Raw genomic sequence first — 23257 nt, 5'->3', positions numbered from 1 at the left:
TGGTTTGAGAAGTATGACACTGAACCACCTTTTACGTCTATTTTTACTGTACGCAGCATGCCGTGTCTGCTCGCCTCACTTCCACCATGCGGTTGGCAGAATGTTTACGATCAGTGTTCTTGGATTTGGTCATAGCTTCAGCCCGTGTCGGCAACATTAAGATGTTCAAAGAAACGACCCGCCCCTGGCACAGTTAATGTGTAATTATACAGTTGAGATGGTTTTCATTAACCGTTATCGTTTATGTCTGAGCCTCCAAATTCGCGTAATCTGAACTCCACGGTACATAGCTTGGACGCTATCAGGTGCCATCTCCTAGCGCACAGGCAGCGGCCATAATTTACAGTAATTATGTGACCCCTTTGTAGATATCTTGTGCCACATACTTAAGCAAATGAACTTATGACTTGTCGAATAAATGCCACGCATAATCACCGCTGTACTGAATTGCCATAGATGCACCAAAATGTATTAACGCTGGTGTCAACATTTTGGCTCATTAGTACACACGCACAATTCAAACACCGGTAGGTTTATTAGCGTAAACTTGTTTACACAAAGCTGTTACTCGCAAGCGTTGAAATCGGGTAATTTTGTTCCTCCTGAATTACGTTTCTCAGATAAACAAATGTAACTACTGAAACTTCCTGGCAGATTAAAACTGTGTGCCCGACCGAGACTCGAACTCGGGACCTTTGCTTTTCGCGGGCAAGTGCTGTACCAACTGAGCTACCGAAGCACGACTCACGTCCGGTACTCACAGCGAGTCTCGGTCAGGCACACAGTTTTAATCTGCCAGGAAGTTTCATATCAGCGTACACTCCGCTGCAGAGTGAAAATCTCATTCTGGAAATGTAACTACTGTTAGCATCTACAGATGATACTTTTTCCAAGCGGCCTTGAACCTTAGGTGTTGGAATGACTGCTGCGGAAGGTCTGAGCAGTGGCAATGCCAGCAAAGGCGTAGTCACCCACCCACGCAGCTTTGCATATTCATGCAGCTTTCACTTCCAGCAGCGGGTACACTTTCGGTCGGAGAACGGTTCCCAGCTGCCATTTTGAAAGGCCATCCGATAACAGTTCAGCACATGTAAAAAAAAGTTTCAGAAACCTTCGTATGGCGCGAAAATACTTCGCAATATAAAGCTCCCTGATTTCCAGCCGAGGGAGATCACCGAAAATTCACGCTCTTTCGACAAACGCCCTCGACTGGGCCACAACGGCAAAGAATTTTTACGATTGGTCTCAAGTCTCCACTCTCTTACTATCAAGCGCAACTGTTGAAGTCTTTAAAAACCTACGAGAATCGACGTTAACGATAATTACACCGTATCCACTATTCTTTGTTTGCCCTGTAACATATTCACTCTCCTTTACAGATCTGTATTGTTTAAAAAAACGACTTTGGTATTTTGTCTGATGTCACACAATGTACATTCTTCCGGTGAGGGTATTCTGTGGACTTCCTTTCTCACCTGTGGCGACAGAAGTGCATATGCGATATTGATGCGACATGTGGTGTGTTTATCGAACTTCGAAAATTGAACGGGAGATATGTATCTTAACCCCAATTAAAGAAACGCTTCCTGGTTGCACTATTCAAAATAGGCTTATAACTTTTCGTTCAAATCAAGTTGTGGCGTTTACGCCACATCGCTGCCCACGTTTATTACATTTTTTGCTGCTATGTTTTAAAGCATAATATGCGAAGTTTTTGTTACGGGAGGCTAGCAAATAAGTACACTACTGGCCATTAAAATTGCTACACCACGATGATGACGTGCTACAGACGCGAAATTTAACCGACAGGAAGAAGATGCTGTGATATGCAAATGATTAGCTTTTCAGAGCATTCACACGAGGTTGACGACACTTACAACGTGTTGACACGAGGAAAGATTCCAACCGATTTCTCATACACAAACAGCAGTTGACCGACGTTGCCTGGTGTAACGTTGTTGTGATGCCTCGTGTAAGGAAGAGAAATGCGTAACATCACGTTTCCGACTTTGATAAAGGTAGGATTGCAGCCTATCACGATTGCGGTTTATCATATCGCGACATTGCTGCGCGCGTTGGTCGAGATCCAATGACTTAGCAGAATACGGAATCGGTGGGTTCAGGAGGGTAATACGGAACGCCATCTGCGGTTACCCTTGACGCTGCATCACAGACGGGAGCGCCTAAGATGGGGTACTCAACGACGAACCTGGGTGCACGAATAGCAAAACGTCATTTTCTCGGATGAATCCAGGTTCTGTTTACAGCATCATGATGGTCGCATCCGTGTTTGGCGACATCGTGGTGAACGCACGTTGAAAGCGTGTATTCGTCATCGCTATACTGGCGTATCACCCGGCGTGATGGTATGTGGTGCCATTGGTTACACGTCTCGGTCACCTTGTTCGCATTGACGGCACTTTGAACAGTGGACGTTATATTTCAGCTGTGTTACTACCCTTCATTCGTTCCCTGCGAAACCCTACATTTCAGCAGGATAATGCACGACCACATGTTGCAGGTCCTGTACGGGCCTTTCTGGACACAGAAAATGTTCGACTGCTGCCCTGGCCAGCACTTTCTCCAGATCTCTCACCAATTGAAAACGTCTGGTCAATGGTGGCCGAGCAACTGGCTTGTCACAATACGCCAGTCACTACTCTTGATGAACCGTGGTATCGTGTTGAAGCTGCATGGCCAGCTGTACCTGTACACGCCATGCGAGCTCTGTTTGACTCATTGCCCAGGCGTATCAAGGCCATTATTACGGCCAGAGGTGGTTGTTCTGGGTACTGATTTCTCAGGATCTATGCACCCAATTTGCGTGAAAATGTAATCACATGTCAGTTGTAGTATAATATATCTGTCCAATTAATACCCGTTTATCATCTGTATTTCTTTTTGGTGTAGCAATTTTAATGGCCAGTAGTGTAGTATCACAAGACAGACGCAACGAACTACGCTCCAGATGGTCACACAGCGTGATAACGGGCGGGACAGCAATAGCGTTATCGAATTGAAACCGAGACAGTGGGGAACCAACTACCGCGCTGAGCGCCAAGAAGCGAATCTTATTTATGTTTGCTGTCTAAATATTAATATACAGCTCCAATCATGCTGAAGACTTTACTTCCACTGAGAACGTGTCAATATTTATTTTGATATCATTCAATTCATCAAGAAAAGTTAATTACAAATTTAATTACTGTCAGTGCTCTTTGATGCAAGGGATGGAGCAATCACAAGGAAAGCGAAGGATCTATCACTAGCGCACCCTGAAAGGACAGGCGCCAAACTGTGAAAGATAGCCTGCGGCCAGTCTACTATCGGTTTTCAAGGTAGTAACAGGCGAAATAGTGTGCAACTCCCCGTAAAGACGGAATTAACTATTTAAGTTGCCTTTGAAAACATATTTGTGCGATCTCATGTGGATTCTACGATCGTGAGAAATATTTTGTGACTTTCGCGGTGATCGGGAAGTAATTATTAATGATCGAGAATCTTGTTATGAATGCTAACGATAGACTCACTGTAGAAATCGTTTTACTAATTTTGCAGCTGGACAAATAAAATTAGTGAACATCCTAAGATTTCGCGATTCTCATTGTGCTTCGCATTTAAACCTATTTGCTTGCCACATTATTACGCACTATTTATTGCACAGACGCGATTTGACGAAGAAGGAAAAAACCAATTGGGCACGTCTACGAGACGACAGGTAAGCAAGTTAACTACAATTCAGTTACGAGAAGTGGAGAGCCGGCGCACTGGACTTCCATATGTAAATCACACGTAGCATCTCTGTATGTCCCCGTGTACATACTGTGGCAGACGATACATCGAACATTCATTCCCTGTCTGCTCAGATATTTTTACAAAGTCGTCATTCTTCTTTGATAGAGAATAATACTATCTCATTTTTTCCTATCTGTGGACTTAAACCATTTTATCGGACGAAGAGATATTTCGCCTATGATAACACCAGTACCACAACTCCTATTATGTAAAAATTCTGAAGCAGTTGTGCAATGTAGCAAAACTTTTTTTTTTAATTTGCGTTACAAGACATGCAAAATGATATACATAACAAATGTCATAACGCTCACACCCTTCAGTAATTAATTTAGAGAATTAATTCTTGGTTAATATCCACAATAATAACCAGTTTCTCCATGTCGTTTTGACGACGTGTGAAGAAAGGTCTCCTGAGAAAATTTCCATTCGTGATGGAGCAGAACTGTTACGAATGAGTTATTTTAACATCCACAGGCAGGGCATTATTACCTACGGGAACACTGTGACCGCAGTGTTCGAAAATTCTTTTATGGCTTTTCGCAGTCTCGAGGCACACAAGTCGTATTTTCAGTTGGCTTCTATTAGTCAGACATCGGATGTTCTGTTTAAAAGGAAGACAAGAAGGGGGGGAAGGGGTTAGTGAAACACTAGACAACTACATTACAAATCAAATTAAGAACTATGCTCAACGATACGCGCTTACATCCGTTACAAACTAAACTAAGTGGTGCTCCCAGAATACGAACTTTACTTTCGTGACTGTTTTACACCAGCTTTCTTTTTATGCTGAACATCTGATGTCTTATTACTTGTTTACTTTATGCAGAGCAGGAGTACCTCTTTCAAATCGTCTCGATAGGTGCAAACTACTTTTTCAGAACAGCTAGGCTACTGTACAACTACAATGTTTTTATAGTGTCCGCATACTCGTAAACAAAAGCTTACAAAACACACAGAGTTAAAGAGCTGAATTTGAAATGGTTAAAATTAGTTTGTATACTCAATGAAGATACTCTTCACACACATTATTGAAAGCTAAGGTTGGAAGTGACCGGAAACCAGGGAATATCGGGACCGAAGTGATATACTTTCTACTGAAGCAGCTACTCCCGCCATCCACCGCGGGATAGCTGTTCAAAAGTCAACAATGCAAGATGTCTGGATTAACGTATAACAATTTATGGTCTAGTAACTGGAGGCGTAATTAACATATTTATTGGTTGTTTGCTTCAAGTATGGTACTTCAAAATGTTTTCTGCGTTTGCTTGCGGCAGTTGATACCGCGTCTGCATGCGCGTTAACTGCTCTGTTCCTTTAAACGCACGTCAATTAATGCAACAACGTACGTAGACATGTTGTAGCTATATGCTGTGCCACAACTTCCTCGCGACGTGATGTTTCAAGATCGCGCAACATGCCATTTTGTGAACACTGTGGGGACTTTCTTGAATGAAGAGTTTCCAGATCGCTGGACTGGGAGAGGTAGTTAGTCGATTGCTTGGCCCCTAGTTGCCCAGAAATAATACCACTTAATTTTTTTTATTTGGAGGTTTATGAAGAATCAAGGGGAACCAGACACCAGTTCGTGGTCTACCGGATCTGCGCCATCGCATTCGTGCAGCTATCGCAAATATTAGTCTGCAATGCTGCAAAATACTTTGAGAGAAGTGCAATTGAGATTAGATGTCTGTCGCGCCACTAATTGTTCGCCATCGAGGTGTATTCGGTAGGCAAAAAACATTTTAGGCTATCATTCTTGTAGAAAAGTATCGTCAATAAATATCTCAATTACTTCAAGCTATTACATTTTGTATATGTTTAAACCAGACACCCTTCACTAAGAAGCTCAAACCGGTAGTGATACCATTTGTGTGATTGGAGGCTCAGAAATACACTCCTGGAAATTGAAATAAGAACACCGTTAATTCATTGTCCCAGGAAGGGGAAACTTTATTGACACATTACTGGGGTCAGATACATCACATGATCACACTGACAGAAACACAGGCACATAGACACAGGCAACAGAGCATGCACAATGTCGGCACTAGTACAGTGTATATCCACCTTTCGCAGCAATGCAGGCTGCTATTCTCCCATGGAGACGATCGTAGAGATGCTGGATGTAGTCCTGTGGAACGGCTTGCCATGCCATTTCCACCTGGCGCCTCAGTTGGACCAGCGTTCGTGCTGGACGTGCAGACCGCGTGAGAGGACGCTTCATCCAGTCCAAAACATGCTCAATGGGGGACAGATCCGGAGATCTTGCTGGCCAGGGTAGTTGACTTACACCTTCTAGAGCACGTTGGATGACACGGGATACAGGCGGACGTAAATTGTCCTGTTGGAACAGCACGTTCCCTTGCAGGTCTAGGAATGGTAGAACGATGGGTTCGATGACGGTTTGGATGTACCGTGCACTATTCAGTGTCCCCTCGACGATTACCAGAGGTGTACGGCCAGTGCAGGAGATCGCTCCCCACACCATGATGCCGGGTGTTGGTCCTGTGTGCCTCGGTCGTATGCAGTCCTGATTGTGGCGCTTACCTGCACGGCGCCAAACACGCATATGACCATCATTGGCACCAAGGCAGAAGCGACTCTCATCGCTGAAGACGACACGTCTCCATTCGTCCCTCCATTCACGCCTGTCGCGACACCACTGGAGGCGGGCTGCACGATGTTGGGGCGTGAGCGGAAGACGGCGTAACGGTGTGCGGGACCGTAGCCCAGCTTCATGGAGACGGTTGCGAATGGTCCTCGCCGATACCCCAGGGGCAACAGGGTCCCTAATTTGCTGGGAAGTGGCGGTGCGGTCCCCTATGGCACTGCGTAGGATCCTACGGTCTTGGCGTGCATCCGTGCGTCGCTGCGGTCCGGTCCCAGGTCGACGGGCACGTGCACCTTCCACCGACCACTGGCGACAACATCGATGTACTGTGGAGACCTCACGCCCCACGTGTTGAGCAATTCGGCGGTACGTCCACCCGGCCTCCCGCATGCCCACTATACGCCCTCGCTCAAAGTCCGTCAACTGCACATACGGTTCACGTCCACGCTGTCACGGCATGCTACCAGTGTTAAAGACTGCGATGGAGCTCCGTATGCCACGGCAAACTAGCTGACACTGACGGCGGCGGTGCACAAATGCTGCGCAGCTAGCGCCATTCGACGGCCAGCACCGCGGTTCTTGGTGTGTCCGCTGTGCCGTGCGTGTGATCACTGCTTGTACAGCCCTCTCGCAGAGTCCGGAGCAAGTATGGTGGGTCTGAGACACCGGTGTCAATGTGTTCTTTTTTCCATTTCCAGGAGTGTACATTAAAGGACCAGTGAATAAAAAGTTATTACAAGAAGTAGTTGTCTAATATCGCTGCAAACAATGGAGGTTATGGCAAATCAGCAAATCAAATCGACTCCCAGACCGTTAACAGTTACCGAGCTTAGCTATACCACATTACCTGTCAATATTGTGACAGGACAACTGCTATATACAGGCAAGCAGTATGCCGAGAATAACAGTGACCTGTATGTATTCTAGGTGTGCTCCTGTTTGACGCCGCCCGACAGACGTTATTTTCCGCTTAGACAGGGTAGTCATCCGCATGACGAGGAAGGCGTTAATATGCCAGATAACACGTGTAAACAGCACACAGTCTGTTTACCGGCTAGCGCGCATCACGGTAGCGCCCTAGCTTGCGTCGTGTGCACAACTGCACAACGCTCTTCCTCGCAAAAATTTTGTGTAACTTGTAAGGATGTAAGAGTAACAACATTTAGCTTGTTACTTTCAAGTTACAGCTATCATATACTCGATTGCTATCGAAGCAATATGCAAAGATTTAGTTTACGGGTAACGTATACTTTATTTACCTGAGTGTATGGTTAAAGTCGTAAATACCACGGCTGCTTAAATTTTAAAACCAAATTCAACTTATTTGTCTTTGAGGCTACTGAGGCTAGTAGCGAAACATTTAAATGTGAATAAAAATAGGAGCAGTATGTCCAGAAGAAAGGATTTCATCATAGATTTAAAGTGTGCTTTGCCACCACTTAGATATTTTATGCAAGCCTATTTGGGTAACAGACTAAATGTTATAAAAACTCCTACTTCTCAACTGTGACTTACTGACAACATCAATAAACAATTTTATGGTGATGGGCGAGGAGGGAGGGGGGCGGGGGGCGCTCGATAGCGTGATCATTATACTTCGATTAAAATAAACTTTGTGACTAACGAACAGAGGCTGTGGGCGGGGGCATTGGAATCAGTGTTGCCGGCGTGCAGCCAGCCATTCCTGACTCGTTCTGCATTTACAGGGTGATTTAATTAAGTGCGGCTACGAGATGCAGTATGACCTGTAATTGTGGTATGGCAGTGAAACTTGGTAGATGAGCTAATACGTTAATGTGGAATCGATGTGAGCGTGAAAAAATATTTCCGCTTTTGGCCATCAGGTGAAAATCTGGCGCCGTGCACAGTTTGTATGACGGTATTCCACGCTGTCCTTCGACAATCCATAACGGGAGAGAACAGTGTGGCTATCGAGACTAGAGACCGCGCGCTGTTGACGAAACTGGTTTACGTGAATGGCAACAATTACAGTAGTGCAGAGAGAGTATCGCCCTGTGAAAGGTCTCAGGAGAAGCCTGATGTCATTAAATAGTTTAAAGATTATGATAATGAAATTCAAAAGCACGAGTGAGCTTGGGTGGCACCTGGAGGAGGAAGACATCCTGTCCAGATGGAAGTTGCTGACGAAGTCGCTGTTGCTGTGACTTAACATACAGTACGTCTCCCGTGTGGTGCTATTGCTCACGCAGTGTCACGAGGACTGTCATGGACAATAGTACGGAGAGTTGTGAGGCAATATGGAGTGCGAGGCACATTTTACACAACAGGGTGAAATGAATACACAGAAATGTCGAATCTGGAGTAGTGTCAAACAGCGTGTTATTCACGAAGAGCCATTTCTTCTTGAAGAGAATACAACCAGAGGGCCTTTTTGGTCTATCGTGACTTCTGCACGTTATCGAGACGAACGTTCACAGAATGTGACTCCTGCATTGTATGAGAGCAGATCTATGGGAAACACTCTTTTCATGCAAGATGGAGCAACACATTTCGCTCGCCCAATGAAAGATCTGCATGCAACCTTCCACGAACGTGGTATTCGATGCATGGCCTGTAAAAGATCACTTTATCCCTGTTACTTTTGGTTCAGGGATGTCTAAAAGAAGGCGTTTACCAGGGTCATGTTCAGTCTCTAAATGACCTAAAAGTCAGTATACAGGAACACGTAGGTTCAGATTTCACGGGAGCAGCTGGGGGGGGGGGGGGGGAGGGGGGGGGGCTGGCTCTGAGCACTATGGGACTCAACTGCTGTGGTCATTAGTCCCCTAGAACTTAGAGCTACTTAAACCTAACTAACCCAAGGACATCTCTCACATCCATGCCCGAGGCAGGATTCGAACCTGCGACCGTAGCAGTCGCACGATTCCGGACTGCGCGCCTAGAACCGCAAGACCACCACGGCCGGCGGGGGGGCATATTACATAAGGGGGCGGTTAATAATAAAATTGACATTATGCATTTCTCAATTTTCCGCCTACGTCCCGTTCCTAATCCATTACAGACGGAAACATGTCTGTATGTCTTCCTTGCATTCATAGCGCCAAATCTGCATCTGCAGGCCAAAATTTTAACTATTTTTTCCAGCGTAAATTGCTTCTGAATGAAGGCATTACAATATCTACCAAGATTCGCTGTCATACAGTAATTACGGCCCACACTGGACCTCTGTAATTGGTTGCACTTAAATTTTAACAAGCTGGTACATAGGGAGCAAGCTACGCAGCTATAATGTGGCGCTCAAGGAAGTATTACTACTACTACTGGCTGGCGGCTGTCCCCTACTACTCGACACGCTGAAACATCACTAATTTTAATCTGAGTATAGTGCCGAATTGCAATTAGTGTAAGTCCCGCTTAGCTGAGTGGTAACTTGTTTGCCTACCATGCAGCGGGCCTGGGTTCGATTCCCGGGGCCGCGATGGAGATTTTCTCCGCTCGCGAACCGGGTGTTGTGTTATCTGGTCACCACCGGCACTCAAGCCGCCCAATGTGGCGTCGCCTGAAATAAGTCTTTCAACCTTGCGGCCGAATTTCCCCGGATGGGCCTCCCGGCCATCAATACCACAACCATTTCATTTCCAATAAAAACTTGATCCAACCACAAAACACTTAAGATCTTATAAAAAAAAGTCAGTTCTCTGCAGACGTTAGAAATATCATTAGGGCAAACCAATATTAGGTCCACGCTAATTATTTCTTACCAATACTCCTGTGAGAGATGGGGAATGCATAAAATTGCGTAAACGCATTTCACTTTGTGTTTCGGCACTTAAAACCGAGAACAAAGTCCCTAACCAAACTGAAGCTGCTCTTACATAAAGAATGTAATTTTTCTTCTATTTCGTGTTCCAGTTTTGAACATAGTTCTTTTCAAACACTGATGGACTATTTACGACGAAAATCACTTGTGATTGTACAGTTAATTACCTTGCTGCCAGAATGCCAACTTCTTTAAGAGGCGCCTGTAATGAATACGTGTGCGCACTATGTATTACTCTCATTACTCACTTTGGCCCAATATAGGCTACATTAACTTTAGTCCATATTTTATGCCATTACTTATTCATGAGATGAAATACGACAAAGATATCAAGATACTGATTGTTTAGTGTCGCAGACTATGAATAAACCGAACAGAGCTGAAGAAATACGAGCCATATGGAGGTAATGAAATAATATGCAAAATGAATCTTCTACTGTCTACAAATCAAATTTTATTATAAGTGGTTCGAATTTCAGTACAAAACGTCCCACGTCAAAGTGGGAATTTTGGATTGTGCCCCCCCTCTAATGTGTTGCAGATGGGATCAGTCTCTCAGTGACGTTATGAGGTGCGTAAAAAAGACTAACCGAAATTTGAAAAAGGCAACACGGAATATATGAGAAATAAGTTGCTGCATCGCTTACCTGTCATCCCTGTCTTTCTTCTTTGCACACATGAAGTAACGACAGTTTCTCAAGAACAATTCTTTTACAAGTTTAACGAAATCTGATTCCATCTGAACACACATATTTAGAACAGTGAGAATACCGCAGTAATAATACCACAGATAATACAGTCACTTCAAAGATTCTATTGCGGAGACATTCGCAAATATACGGAACTCCTATAAATAAAATTTAATTGTGTGTGTACTAAATATATTTCAATTTGATATGGTCAGTAGCTTTTTCTATGATTTTTTTTATGAACAAGGAAGTAAGTAACAATGAACTGCTAAATTTTGAAGTTTTTAACATTGCGACGCCAGGTATCTCAACTGTCAGTCTTCTACTTCAGTAGAGTCACATTTTGATCTACGTATTACATTGACTATTTTGGAAAAGGAAATAACCTTTTTTACACTCGCACTGAGATCGCTAGACTATTATGCTTGCAACAAAAACTTATATAATGAAATTACTTTCATAACTTCATGGGCACGGCTATAATCTAATACATGTTTGTAACAACAACAATAATGTCGTTGAATTCGAAATCGAAGTAATAACAACACTATTACGAAAATAGGCAAGGCAGAGTATTTTCTTTAATATGTGAACTACACTCCTGGAAATGGAAAAAAGAACACATTGACACCGGTGTGTCAGACCCACCATTGCTCCGGACTCTGCTAGAGGGCCGTACAAGCAATGATCACACGCACGGCACAGCGGACACACCAGGAACCGCGGTGTTGGCCGTCGAATGGCGCTAGCTGCGCAGCATTTGTGCACCGCCGCCGTCAGTGTCAGCCAGTTTGCCGTGGCATACGGAGCTCCATCGCAGTCTTTAACACTGGTAGCATGCCGCGACAGCGTGGACGTGAACCGTATGTGCAGTTGACGGACTTTGACCGAGGGCGTATAGTGGGCATGCGGGAGGCCGGGTGGACGTACCGCCGAATTGCTCAACACGTGGGGCTGGTCTCCACAGTACATCGATGTTGTCGCCAGTGGTCGGCGGAAGGTGCACGTGCCCGTCGACCTGGGACCGGACCGCAGCGACGCACGGATGCACGCCAAGACCGTAGGATCCTACGCAGTGCCGTAGGGGACCGCACCGCCACTTCCCAGCAAATTAGGGACACTGTTGCTCCTGGGGTATCGGCGAGGACCATTCGCAACCGTCTCCATGAAGCTGGGCTACGGTCCCGCACACCGTTAGGCCGTCTTCCGCTCACGCCCCAACATCGTGCAGCCCGCCTCCAGTGGTGTCGCGACAGGCGTGAATGGAGGGACGAATGGAGACGTGTCGTCTTCAGCGATGAGAGTCGCTTCTGCCTTGGTGCCAATGATGGTCGTATGCGTGTTTGGCGCCGTGCAGGTGAGCGCCACAATCAGGACTGCATACGACCGAGGCACACAGGGCCAACACCAGGCATCATGGTGTGGGGAGCCATTTCCTACACTGGCCGTACACCTCTGGTGATCGTCGAGGGGACACTGAATAGTGCACGGTACATCCAAACCGTCATCGAACCCATCGTTCTACCATTCCAAGACCGGCAAGGGAACTTGCTGTTCCAACAGGACAATGCACGTCCGCATGTATCCCGTGCCACCCAACGTGCTCTAGAAGGTGTAAGTCAACTACCCTGGCCAGCAAGATCTCCGGATCTGTCCCCCATTGAGCATGTTTGGGACTGGATGAAGCGTCGTCTCACGCGGTCTGCACGTCCAGCACGAACGCTGGTCCAACTGAGGCGCCAGGTGGAAATGGCATGGCAAGCCGTTCCACAGGACTACATCCAGCATCTCTATGATCGTCTCCATGGGTGAATAGCAGCCTGCATTGCTGCGAAAGGTGGATATACACTGTACTAGTGCCGACATTGTGCATGCTCTGTTGCCTGTGTCTATGTGCCTGTGGTTCTGTCAGTGTGATCATGTGATTTATCTGACCCCAGGAATGTGTCAATAAAGTTTCCTCTTCCTGCTACAATGAATTCACGGTGTTCTTATTTCAATTTCCAGGAGTGTATTTGTTCTAGTTTGTTACAAAACTCTTTATATTTTGCACATATCTAGTTTCTTGAGATAAATATTAAGCAATGTAAGTTTCTAAGGATTACGTAGAATTATAAAACTAACGAATAATGATTAAAAAAATGATTCGTACTATAGTCTTTACTTTTTATCATTAGAAAACATTTGATATGCTCGGAGCCAAAATGAGATGTGCATGAATTATACACCAATACTGAACGTGTGCGAAAATAATGGTTTTGCGCTATTAATTCACTATCAATTACCTTTAACTCAAACGAAAATACCTATTTTTCTCTGGTCGGGAGTTTTTCTTGATCATTATTAGCTCAATTAATGTGAAAGCTTTGTGAAAGTACGTTTAATTTCATGAAAATCAGTACGTGAAATACTATGACGTAATGGCATGAATAACTGACAATCATAGATTGATAATAACGAATAAACAGTAAGCTCTCGATACCACAGTTTAATATACACAGTCGCGGCACTCTGCTGTGAAAGTTGTTACCCTGCGACACTAGCGCCCCAAACAGCGAGAAAAGAGCCTTAAAGTTAGTTTTTAATTATTTTCCTAGTTAATTACATTTTTACATTACATTTTTGCGTTTCAAGCATTTGTAAATTATTAAAATAATGAAATATATGTAAAAACAGCCGAATGTCCCCGATTAAGTAAAATCTTCCTGATTCGGTTACAACTTAACGATAATGAAATACTTCCGCATATAATTGCAGCTAACTCTACTGAAAACAAGGGAATATTAACATATTTTCTACTGAAAAGGAGTTATTTGTTGTCTTTTTTTTATTATGACAGGCACTTTCCTTGACACTAACAACTTTGTAGGGAGCCTATTGTTTCGCAGTCTTGCACTTCATTCGATTTCCTAATACATATTTTTTTTGTAAATATAAGTACTTTTACTTCAAAGGTGAATGTACTGAAGATCATTGCCGTTTGTGATTCAAATGCAGCAACAATTGTGAAGTGGTTTCTTCTGTGTTGGGAAACAGTTTTCCTGCTTTTGTTCTTTTATTATCAACGTCTGAGTGATTTTTCCTTCACCTACAGTTGTGGTAGATTATAAACTACGTTACATAATGTAGGTATTGTGTCCCATATACGTTTCCTTTGCTCCACTTTTACTGATTTGACTAGAAGTGTACTGAAGAAAACTTCACGTTTTTTAATAGACATATGACACCTTTTTGTAAAGGTCACGTTTTCTGCTGTGTACTAGCAATTTTTTTTTCTTAAGGAACACTAAACTCTCCAGTAAAGATCTGTGGGTTACAAGGTAATGGAAAATAAACTTTTCTGTAATGTCAGTTTCCACTTGGGTCGTTAGGAAACCTAAAAAGACTAATGTGGCACGTCTTGTCGCTGCAGTTTATTGCGCTACAGACGCTCCTGTTTGTAAAAACCATTCTAAGACCAATATAAACAATTACAATTTGCTTTCGCTTTCACAAGATCTCGCCGAACACAAGACCATAACTTCCTGGGTGCTGCAATCGTAGCGGGTAACAAAAAAGAAACGGCGGGACTTACTTTAGACTGTGGTCGATAAAAATTTACATACCCCGACACGACCCCTTAAATTCATATTAACACACAGTATGAAGTTCAAATGTAGTCACTCCTCTATTTCACAAGATCATAGTTTCCTACAGATGTTTGATGCCTTGCATTCCTTAGGAATTTTGTAAAACCATCAGCTAACATTTCTTCAGAAGGCAGATGTTCGACGTCAATAAAATGACTGATCATGCCTTCTTGTAAAGTGATACTTTGTTTTATAGGATAGAATTCGATCACATACTTTAGACTTTGTGAAACTACTTGGACCTATCTGAGACGTAAGTTATCTTAACCACAATCCATGACAAAGCCATATTTTCAGCTTCACAAGCACTACAATGGCATGAAGACAACATTTACGAGGTTTGTTTAAAAAGAAACTGAACGTTTGACTCAGAGCGTCAACCAGCAGAGGATGCGCGCCGGTCACTGAGCGCACGCTTAAGCCAGTTTTACGCGAGCGACTTTGTGGTCAAAGTTGAGTACTCGAAGTGCGTGCACCTTTTGTGCCTCCGTGTAAATCAGCAACGAAACAAACGCGACTGTGTGTATGACGTCAATGATCTACAGACTGTGCTGTTAAATTTCCTAGCATGCTGCACATTGAGCATGCGCACAAACAAGGGACTTCGGCGACATCTGCTCTAAAATCGAAAGTTAACCTATTCTCGCCGAGTTCACTCGAATTGTTGACATAGATATTACGCTATTGTGTTGTTTGGTTTGGTTTGTTTTTCGTGACACATTGAAAAGTTACCCAAGGTCCTGAGTCTTCTCTCTTTTAATGTTATCTCACAAGATAGACGAAACATCTGAAAGCACAGAGGCATTTAAATTACTCACAGAAAACGCCCACAACTACAGAAAACGCCCACACTGTGCGTGAATAGGAACGGAAATAGATAAACGTGCTTTAATGAAAATTATTTCAACAGTGAAAGAGTCTGAATTATTAGAGGAGGAAAGTATTTGCTATGTTTTTGCCAGTTAGCACGAAAACAAGATATAACGTATAAAGCAAAAAGGCACTATTTACTGCATTCTAGGTATTGTTTAATGTGTGTGTGGGTACACACAAATTTACACATTCTGACATGTTTGGATGACAGATTTCGCATTCTTTCAGATATCAGGAGTATAAGGAATTTACCTGGCGACCTTTGACATGAATGTCTACTATAAATTATTCTTTGGTCACTATATACTACTATCCTTGCTAGTTCCTACATTGTGGTACTATAATTAGATTTTTTCGTAAAAAGGATAGTCCCTTATAACCTCACTTTCATATTTCAAATGTCAAAATAGACAGCTCTCACATCACATGCAATTTTTTCGCTGACGTGTAAACGAAAACGACCACTCGAAATAGACGACTCAGTGCAGGAATAAAGCGCCTGGGGCGTTGCAATAGACTCAGTTGTCTCGAGTATTCAATTAAGACAAAGTTGATCGTGTACAAAGAGTTGTAATCAACAAATTGCCGTTGGCCGCGTTTAGCTCTGACCGTTAAAACTGACGGTACACGGACCGTGCTTTCGAACGTGAACTTAGTGCGTGCCGAGTTCGACGTGTTCCTGAATGGTCAGGATAGATGCGCCTTGCGCAAACAGTACGTGTCCCTATGTGGCAGCTCCAGCGGCGGTTGTCGGCTGTATTATAGCTTGCAATCACGCCCTCTACGACAAGCGAGTCCAATCCGCAGCCCGCACGCAGCCAAAATCAAGTATCAGTGTGGCAAAGAAGTGAACATCTATCACACGATCGGAAGAAATCCATAAAATTCCGTTTAATCAAAGTTACGATATATATATTGGCCCATCGCGTGTTTTTTTTTATATTCCTGGTTCACAAAATGGACAAGCGTAAAATTCTTACGTTACCTCTATTAAAACGTATATTTCCTCACTTCTCCATACGCTAGTCATGTTGTTCTGTCCTCTGTATGCACAAATAAAAGCTTCAATATCCATGAACATGCTGTAAGGCAAAAAGGAAGCGAAAGTACCACATCAGTTCGTAAGGGCATCGGTTTATGGAAGTTCCATTAAAAATAGTGAGACTTTTCCACAGTTCTTCACATAGCGTAAAAATTACTTCTCCAGTCCCACTTTTTAGAAAAAGAAACCTATGGTCATTCTTAATTGATCACTTAATGCAGTATCATTATCTTAACATTTCAAATACAAAACTTGAAACAGGACAGTGCAAAATATCCTACTGCAGGTAGTGGAAGCTGTCTTGTAAATAACGCCAATCGAATATACTCTCCTCAGAAAGAGTGCACTTTTATTTACATAACATAGAATATTGTAGAATATACTTCTGTTAAACTAGTAAGAAAGCATCAGAAACTAATAGAAAACTCTAAGGTTAGTGAAAAAAAATTTGGTTCCAGTGAGACATGAACCAGTAAAACATCATCCGTTACCTTACAGCTCTGCGCCTCATTTTGCTGTACCGACCATGAATGAATGTTCTACGACCATACTGTGCATCTTACCGCCTTATGGAAGCTTTAATCTTAGATATGTTATTAACTGGCATTTAATTTTAACAGATTGTACAAGGAACGATGCGTTTTAAAAGGATCTTGAATTTGCTGTTGCCTTCAAACTTTCATAATACTTAAGCTACAACAATTCTTTAACCACTAATATGACGTTTCCCGTCATTTTATGACAACAAATCCTACAATTATTAACAACGGGATTTCAAGAGACCCTTAATTTGCTGGCGCTTAGAAACAACATATATACATGTGGGCTTCAAGTGTAAGCCAAAATGGTGCCTCGCGTCTCTGAATTGAAGAGAGGTGGCGATCTTCCATCTCACTGGTCTATCTTCAAATGCACGTTCAGAATATCTGGGATATTAAGTATTGCGCTGCAAGTTTGGAAAGATTCCCTAATGTGCTTTTTCCAAGCCATGACGTCAAAAACTCGGCACAGTCAACGTTCATGTTCGAATGCAGGGTCCGTGTGCCGACGCATGAGTCCTTCAAAGACCAAGGTGGTGATGGTAGTGTTTTTCGACTACAAAGGCATTGTTCAACAGGAATTTGTACCACGTGGTGAGATGGTAAACAAGAAAGTCTACCAGCGAATCCTGGCGCCCATGAGGGATGCTGTGCGCAGGAAAGTACCTGAATTGAGAGAGAACCAGACTTCGATACTGCATCGTGACAATGCGCCAGCTCACGTGTCACTCCTTGTCTGCATCGGTCTAGCTATACATCACATAGCCATTGTGCCCATCCATCGTGTTCTTCGGACCTAGCCCCAACAAACTTCGTGTTTCCTAAACTTAAAACGACGGTTAAAGGACGCTATAAAGGAGATGCAGGACAAAACGAGAAGACCTGCACGCCATAAAAGTAGAATAATCGGTGAGAACGGTGTATTGACAGTAGAAGGCATTATTTTGAGATGACTGTGCTTACAAGATGTCAGGCATAGACAGAGGTGGTAAAACGTACTCCCAAAAGCTTTGGGATACCCCTAAGCTGGTGGTAAGTATGCATCCCAAGGACCATAAATGACATACTAATTTTGTAGTAAGTATACTTCCCAAGACCCTTTCCAGAAACTACATTAGTGGTAACCTTACTTCCCAATAACCACTAAAATACCGTTGTTTGGTGGGTTATATTGTACTTCGCACATTCCTGAAGGCTACATTTCACAACAAACAGAAACTACAGCTTGTTGCAACGGACTGCCACTAGATTTCAAGAGCGTACAGAAGTGGTAGGTAACATACATTCCTGTGAACGGTGTAAAGAGAGACGTTTAGTGGGCCGCGACAGGGTTAAAATGTTGTACAGTAAGCAATAAAGGTGTTATAGAAAAAGTTCGGTTTCTGTTTGAACCCATCTGGTACACACGCCTAACCAGTGCACCGGACGTGACGTCACCTCCGCGCAGCCGTACGGCGCGAACAGCGGTCTACTGCGAATCGGAAACTTGGGGCGTCAGGGCCTTATCGCTACAAAGACTACGGAGGCAAATTTATCGCATTGGCTTCACCATCCGGCGAGCGACTTGGCCCTCTACCTTCTCACTTTCTATCACCTCCAACACTCATTTGACATCCACTATTTGATAATAAAAGTTTTTATAGACTCTCCCATGCGTTACTGTCTTCAGCAACACTCATACTTGTTGTCCAATCCGTACTACCATGTAAGTACAAGTCGTCGTCTAAAGTTTTTAGCAAAAACTTTGAAAGTTCTTCGCTGATTTACTTCAGATTTTTACACAGTACTCTAATCACGGACATACGCTTAACTTAATATAAAATAAACAATACCAAACAGTGATTCGGCCTGAAGATCTATATGCAGCAGAAACTCTCAACTTAGCAAGAAGCGTAGTGATCAAGAGGCTAGAACTAATAGAACGAAGAATATTAGGATCTCGAAGAATAGAAGATAATCAATTTAGAAACCGAGCCAATCAGGAACTGTATACCACGATTGAAAAAAAAATTGACGTCTTTAGGAAAAGGAGTATGTTCTTTGGACAGCCTCAGAATGGACCAGCCTGGGGGAATCACACAATTTCTGATGAACAAGAACACTAAAGTACGATGGATCCAAGAGATACAAAGAGATCTGGAAGAAATGAGAATACAGGAACCAGAGATATACGAGAGTAATTTTTAAATAAAAAATTCAGATCTTCAAAGCTTTAGAGGACAGACCTAGACTCAGAACAACAGTTTAGGACAGAAGATCGAAGAAGTTTGCAAAGAATGAGAATGAAAGAATATTGTGAAAGAAAAATGACCAGAAGAAACTAAGCCGAAGCGAATTACCATCTAAGATGGCCAAAAAGGAAGAAGAAGAAGAAGAAGAACCTAGATCCACAGGTAATCTGTTAAAACGACTGCGAGAAAGAAAATGCTCTGATATGATGTTCTGTGAATATATGCTGTTTCTTTTTCTTTCTCACCGTTCTAACTATGGTAGCAGACCATTTAAAACGTTATACTAATTGTTTCTCCCATATATATTTTTTCACTTTATACATAATTTAGAATAAAAATTGGACACACAATTATGGTCATTCTGTTTTGTCTCCCACAGTCTTAACAGAAATCAGGAAAGCTGTATTCATGGCTTCTTGTTGTCATCAGTCCGAAGATTGGTTTAATGCAGCTCTCCATGCTAACCTGTGGGAGCCTCTATCTCCAAATAACCACTGCAGCCTACATCTTTCTGAATCTGCTTATTTGTCTCCCTCTACAATTGTACCCCTCACACTTCCCTCCAAAACCAAATTGGAGATCACTTTGTGTTTCAGAATGTGCCCTGTCAACCGATTCCTTCTTTTGGTGAAGTTGTACAACAAATTTCTTGTCTCTCCAATTCTATTCAGTACTTCCTCGGTAGATACGTGATCGAGCCATCTAATCTTCAGCATTCTTCTGTAGCACCACATTTCGTAAGCCTATATTCTCCTCTTGTCTAAACTGTTAATCGTCCACGTTTCACTTCCGCGCATGGCTACACTCAAATACCTTCAGGAAAGACTCTCCTAATATTACATTTATATTTGACGTTAACAGATTTCTGTTCTTCACAAATGCTTTTCTTGTCATTGCCAGTTAATATTTTATATCCTATCTACTTCGGCCATCATCATAATCTGCTACTCTAAGCGTCTCGTTTCTTAAGCTGACTTAATTCGGCTACATTCCATTACTCTGGGTTTGCTTTTATTGATGTTCACCTTATATCCTACTTTGAAAACCCCGCCATTCCCTTCATTTGCTCTTCCTCACTGGATGCGGATATGGAGGGGCACATGTGGTCACCACACCATTCTCCCGGCCGTATGTTTCTGAGACCGTAGCCACTACTTCTCAATCAAGTAGCTCCTCAGTTTGCCTCACAAGGGCTGAGTGCACAACGCTTGCCAACAGCACTCGGCGGTCCGGATGGTCAACCAAGTGCTAGCACAGCCTGACAGTGCTTGTAACTTCAGTGATCTTATGGGAACCGGAGTTACCATTGCGTCAAGGCCGTTGGATATCTTTAATTATAGCTCAAAATTTTTCCTTTGGTTACCTTTATTGCTTCTTCAATGTACAGATAGAATAACATCGGGGATGGGCTGCAAACCTGCCTCACTCCCTTTTCAACCTCTGCTTCCCTTTCACACAGCTCGATATGCAGCAGGATTCTGGAACACATTGTGTTCGAACTCTATGAATTACCTTGAAGAAAACGGTCTATTGATACACAGTCAATACGGATTTAGAAAACGTTCTTGTGAAACACAACTAGCTCTTTACTCACGTCAAGTGTTGAGTGCTATTGACAAGGGATTGCAAACTGACTCCGTATTTCTAGATTTCCGAAAGGCTTTTGACACTGTACCACACAAGCGGCTTCTAGTGAAATTGCATGCTTATGGAATATCGACTCAGTAATGTGACTGGATTCGTGATTTCCTGTCAAAGTTCACAGTTCATAGTAACTGACAGGAAGTCATAGAAAAACAGAAGTGATTTCTGGCGTTCCCCAAGGTAGTGTGGAAGGCCCTTTGCTGTTTTTTATCTACACAAACGATTTAAGAGACAACGAGAGCATTGGGTGGCCTACCAGAGCATTGGGTGGCCTACCAGAGCATTGGGTGGCCTACCAGAGCATTGACCGAATATTCGCTCGAAGCGCCACCAATGAGAAGCCATGTCTCCTACCTCTTCTTGAAAGTTTGTTGGTAGGCGAGCCAATTACCTAATTATCTGGTTTCAACAATTTCACAACATTCTGTGGCGAAACGCCCATCCTGGGAAACGGTGGCAGCTCCAACCAATCTAGAATCACCAGAGTTAGCCATTAGGGCTAGTTTTAAGGGCGACGCCCAATCAGCAGACGAAATTTCCCGCATCCAATATACGGGTCGACGAACTCTTGGCGTTGGGTCCGAGGACGTGGACATGGAAAACTAGATGCCTTTAAATTCCAAGATCATTCGCGTTGTTCTTCTGCCCGGCACCAGCCGCGATACTATCAAAATTTGCAGCCGAACCTACTGTAAAGTCGACTGTCTATGGGAGATCAATATGCAAGCGGCACAATGGCCAGAGTTCAGTGCCACCCCCGACAGCAAGGCCGGCCGTACATTACACTCTAAATCAGGGGTGCCAATCTGCGGCCAGAAAGCCATAAAGTACCAATGTGGCCCAAGAAGTGAACGCCTATCATGAGGTCAGTGAGGAAAAGAAATTACACTTATGTAAAGTTATGGCACACTGAATATGCTCTTATGTCATTGTGTGTGTGTGTGTGTGTGTGTGTGTGTGTGTGTGTGTGTGTGTGTGTGCGCGCGCGCGCCTCAAATGTACTCGTCTTCTTCCACTGTGGCCGAGGTAAGTTAAAAGGCTGGACATCCCTGTTCGAAGGGCTGACCGACATGGGGGTAGGGCTGCGGGCTGTCCCCATTGTACCGGACAACCGGTTGCCTGAGTCAGGTATGCCGCGCACCCTCACATCCTTTTCTCAGACGCGTTTCGTCGCTTGCGCACTGCTGAATGCTGCGTAAAGACTCAGAAGAATCGCTAGCGAGCCCCAAGAGTGAATCAACGTGCAATTAATGGAAAATACTGTGTTACATGCAGAAAAACCCTGCACTCATCATGCAAGATACATCCGGCTTGTACTAGTACAGACGCCAAAGGGATCTGTCTGTCTCTCGATTGAGTAACTAGAAGTTTCAGTGAGAATGAATCCGTCAGACTGGCTCCAGCTCCACACGTTTCAGTTGACTTTATGAAATATTAATTTGAAAGTACGATTATTGATTACTTTGGTAGAGCACAGTGCGACTGTTCAGCTGAAGTTGTGTGTGTTGGGGCTGCTGAGTATCTAAGTGCTGAGGACTCTCTTGGATTTCAGCAATCCCGTAGTTCGCTCCACTCCCCATCTACATCTACATTATTACTCTGCAATTCAAAATTAAGTGCGTGGGAGAAGGTGAAGTGCTACAGTGGTTTGAGGAGCGTTACAGTGAACTCACGGTGATGCCTCGACAAAGATATTCGCTTGATGTATATCCTATACAACTCATCTGAGCGCCATCATGACGTACGCAAATTATTTACGCGATTTACATGACCTGTGTGTAGACATCTAACGCCACTGACCACAAACCTACTATCAACAAACTGTTGGATCCCTGATACGCAGAATCAGTAATTTACTTTGTTCCAAAGACGGACAAACACGCTATTAAGCAGATGGTCATAATGTTTTGGCTCATCAGGGTGTCAGTGTAGTCTGAATGGCTATGATGAATGCTTTCGTACAGCAATTGTGTGTTTACCGTGGGTAATCGTGATGAACAAAGGGCGGCAGAAAGTGAAAACTAACGCCATCGCATAGTTTATAGCTATCAGAGGAATGAGAACCCACGAATTTAACACATCCATCTGTGCCTGGATTGCCGTCAACGTGTCATCACAACACATTGCAAAAGTTAGTTGTTTAACCTACAACATTGGCGCTTAGTGTGCTGTTAAGCAACTGTATACAATCCACTCTTCTCCCCATTGCTGACCAAACAATGGCAATGAAAATTTCCTTCATCACCACGAAGAAACGAATCTGTTTACTTCGTGTTGAGGAGCTTTGCACGAGCGTGCGTTAGCGACGTCAGCTAAAGAGATGGATAAGCAATATTAGTCATTGTCCTTGACGGGCTTAAAGATCAGATAAGCGCCTCACACTAGACCAGCACATTGAGGCGTGATCCTAGGACGTAATGCGG

General features: G+C 43.5%; 1 protein-coding gene across 4 annotated transcripts in view; it reads right to left on the bottom strand.

The window, feature by feature from the left end:
* Nucleotides 1–23257, bottom strand: part of LOC126354176 (bestrophin-2-like) — a 441938-nt gene that overhangs the window by 324900 nt on the left and 93781 nt on the right. The window contains exon 1 of one of the 4 annotated variants that reach the window (XM_050003612.1): nt 10835–10981. The exons of the other annotated variants lie outside the window; for them this stretch is intronic. Coding sequence (XP_049859569.1) covers nt 10835–10938 — 104 coding nt within the window. The 5' untranslated portion in view covers nt 10939–10981. Of the gene's footprint in view, nt 1–10834; nt 10982–23257 lie in introns of those variants that run through there. 4 annotated transcript variants of the gene reach the window in all.

Source organism: Schistocerca gregaria, chromosome 3 (assembly GCF_023897955.1).
Source record: "Schistocerca gregaria isolate iqSchGreg1 chromosome 3, iqSchGreg1.2, whole genome shotgun sequence".
NCBI classification, from domain to species: Eukaryota; Metazoa; Arthropoda; class Insecta; order Orthoptera; family Acrididae; genus Schistocerca; species Schistocerca gregaria.
Note: the sequence above shows the minus strand (reverse complement) of the source record. Positions and strands in the feature narration are given on the sequence as shown.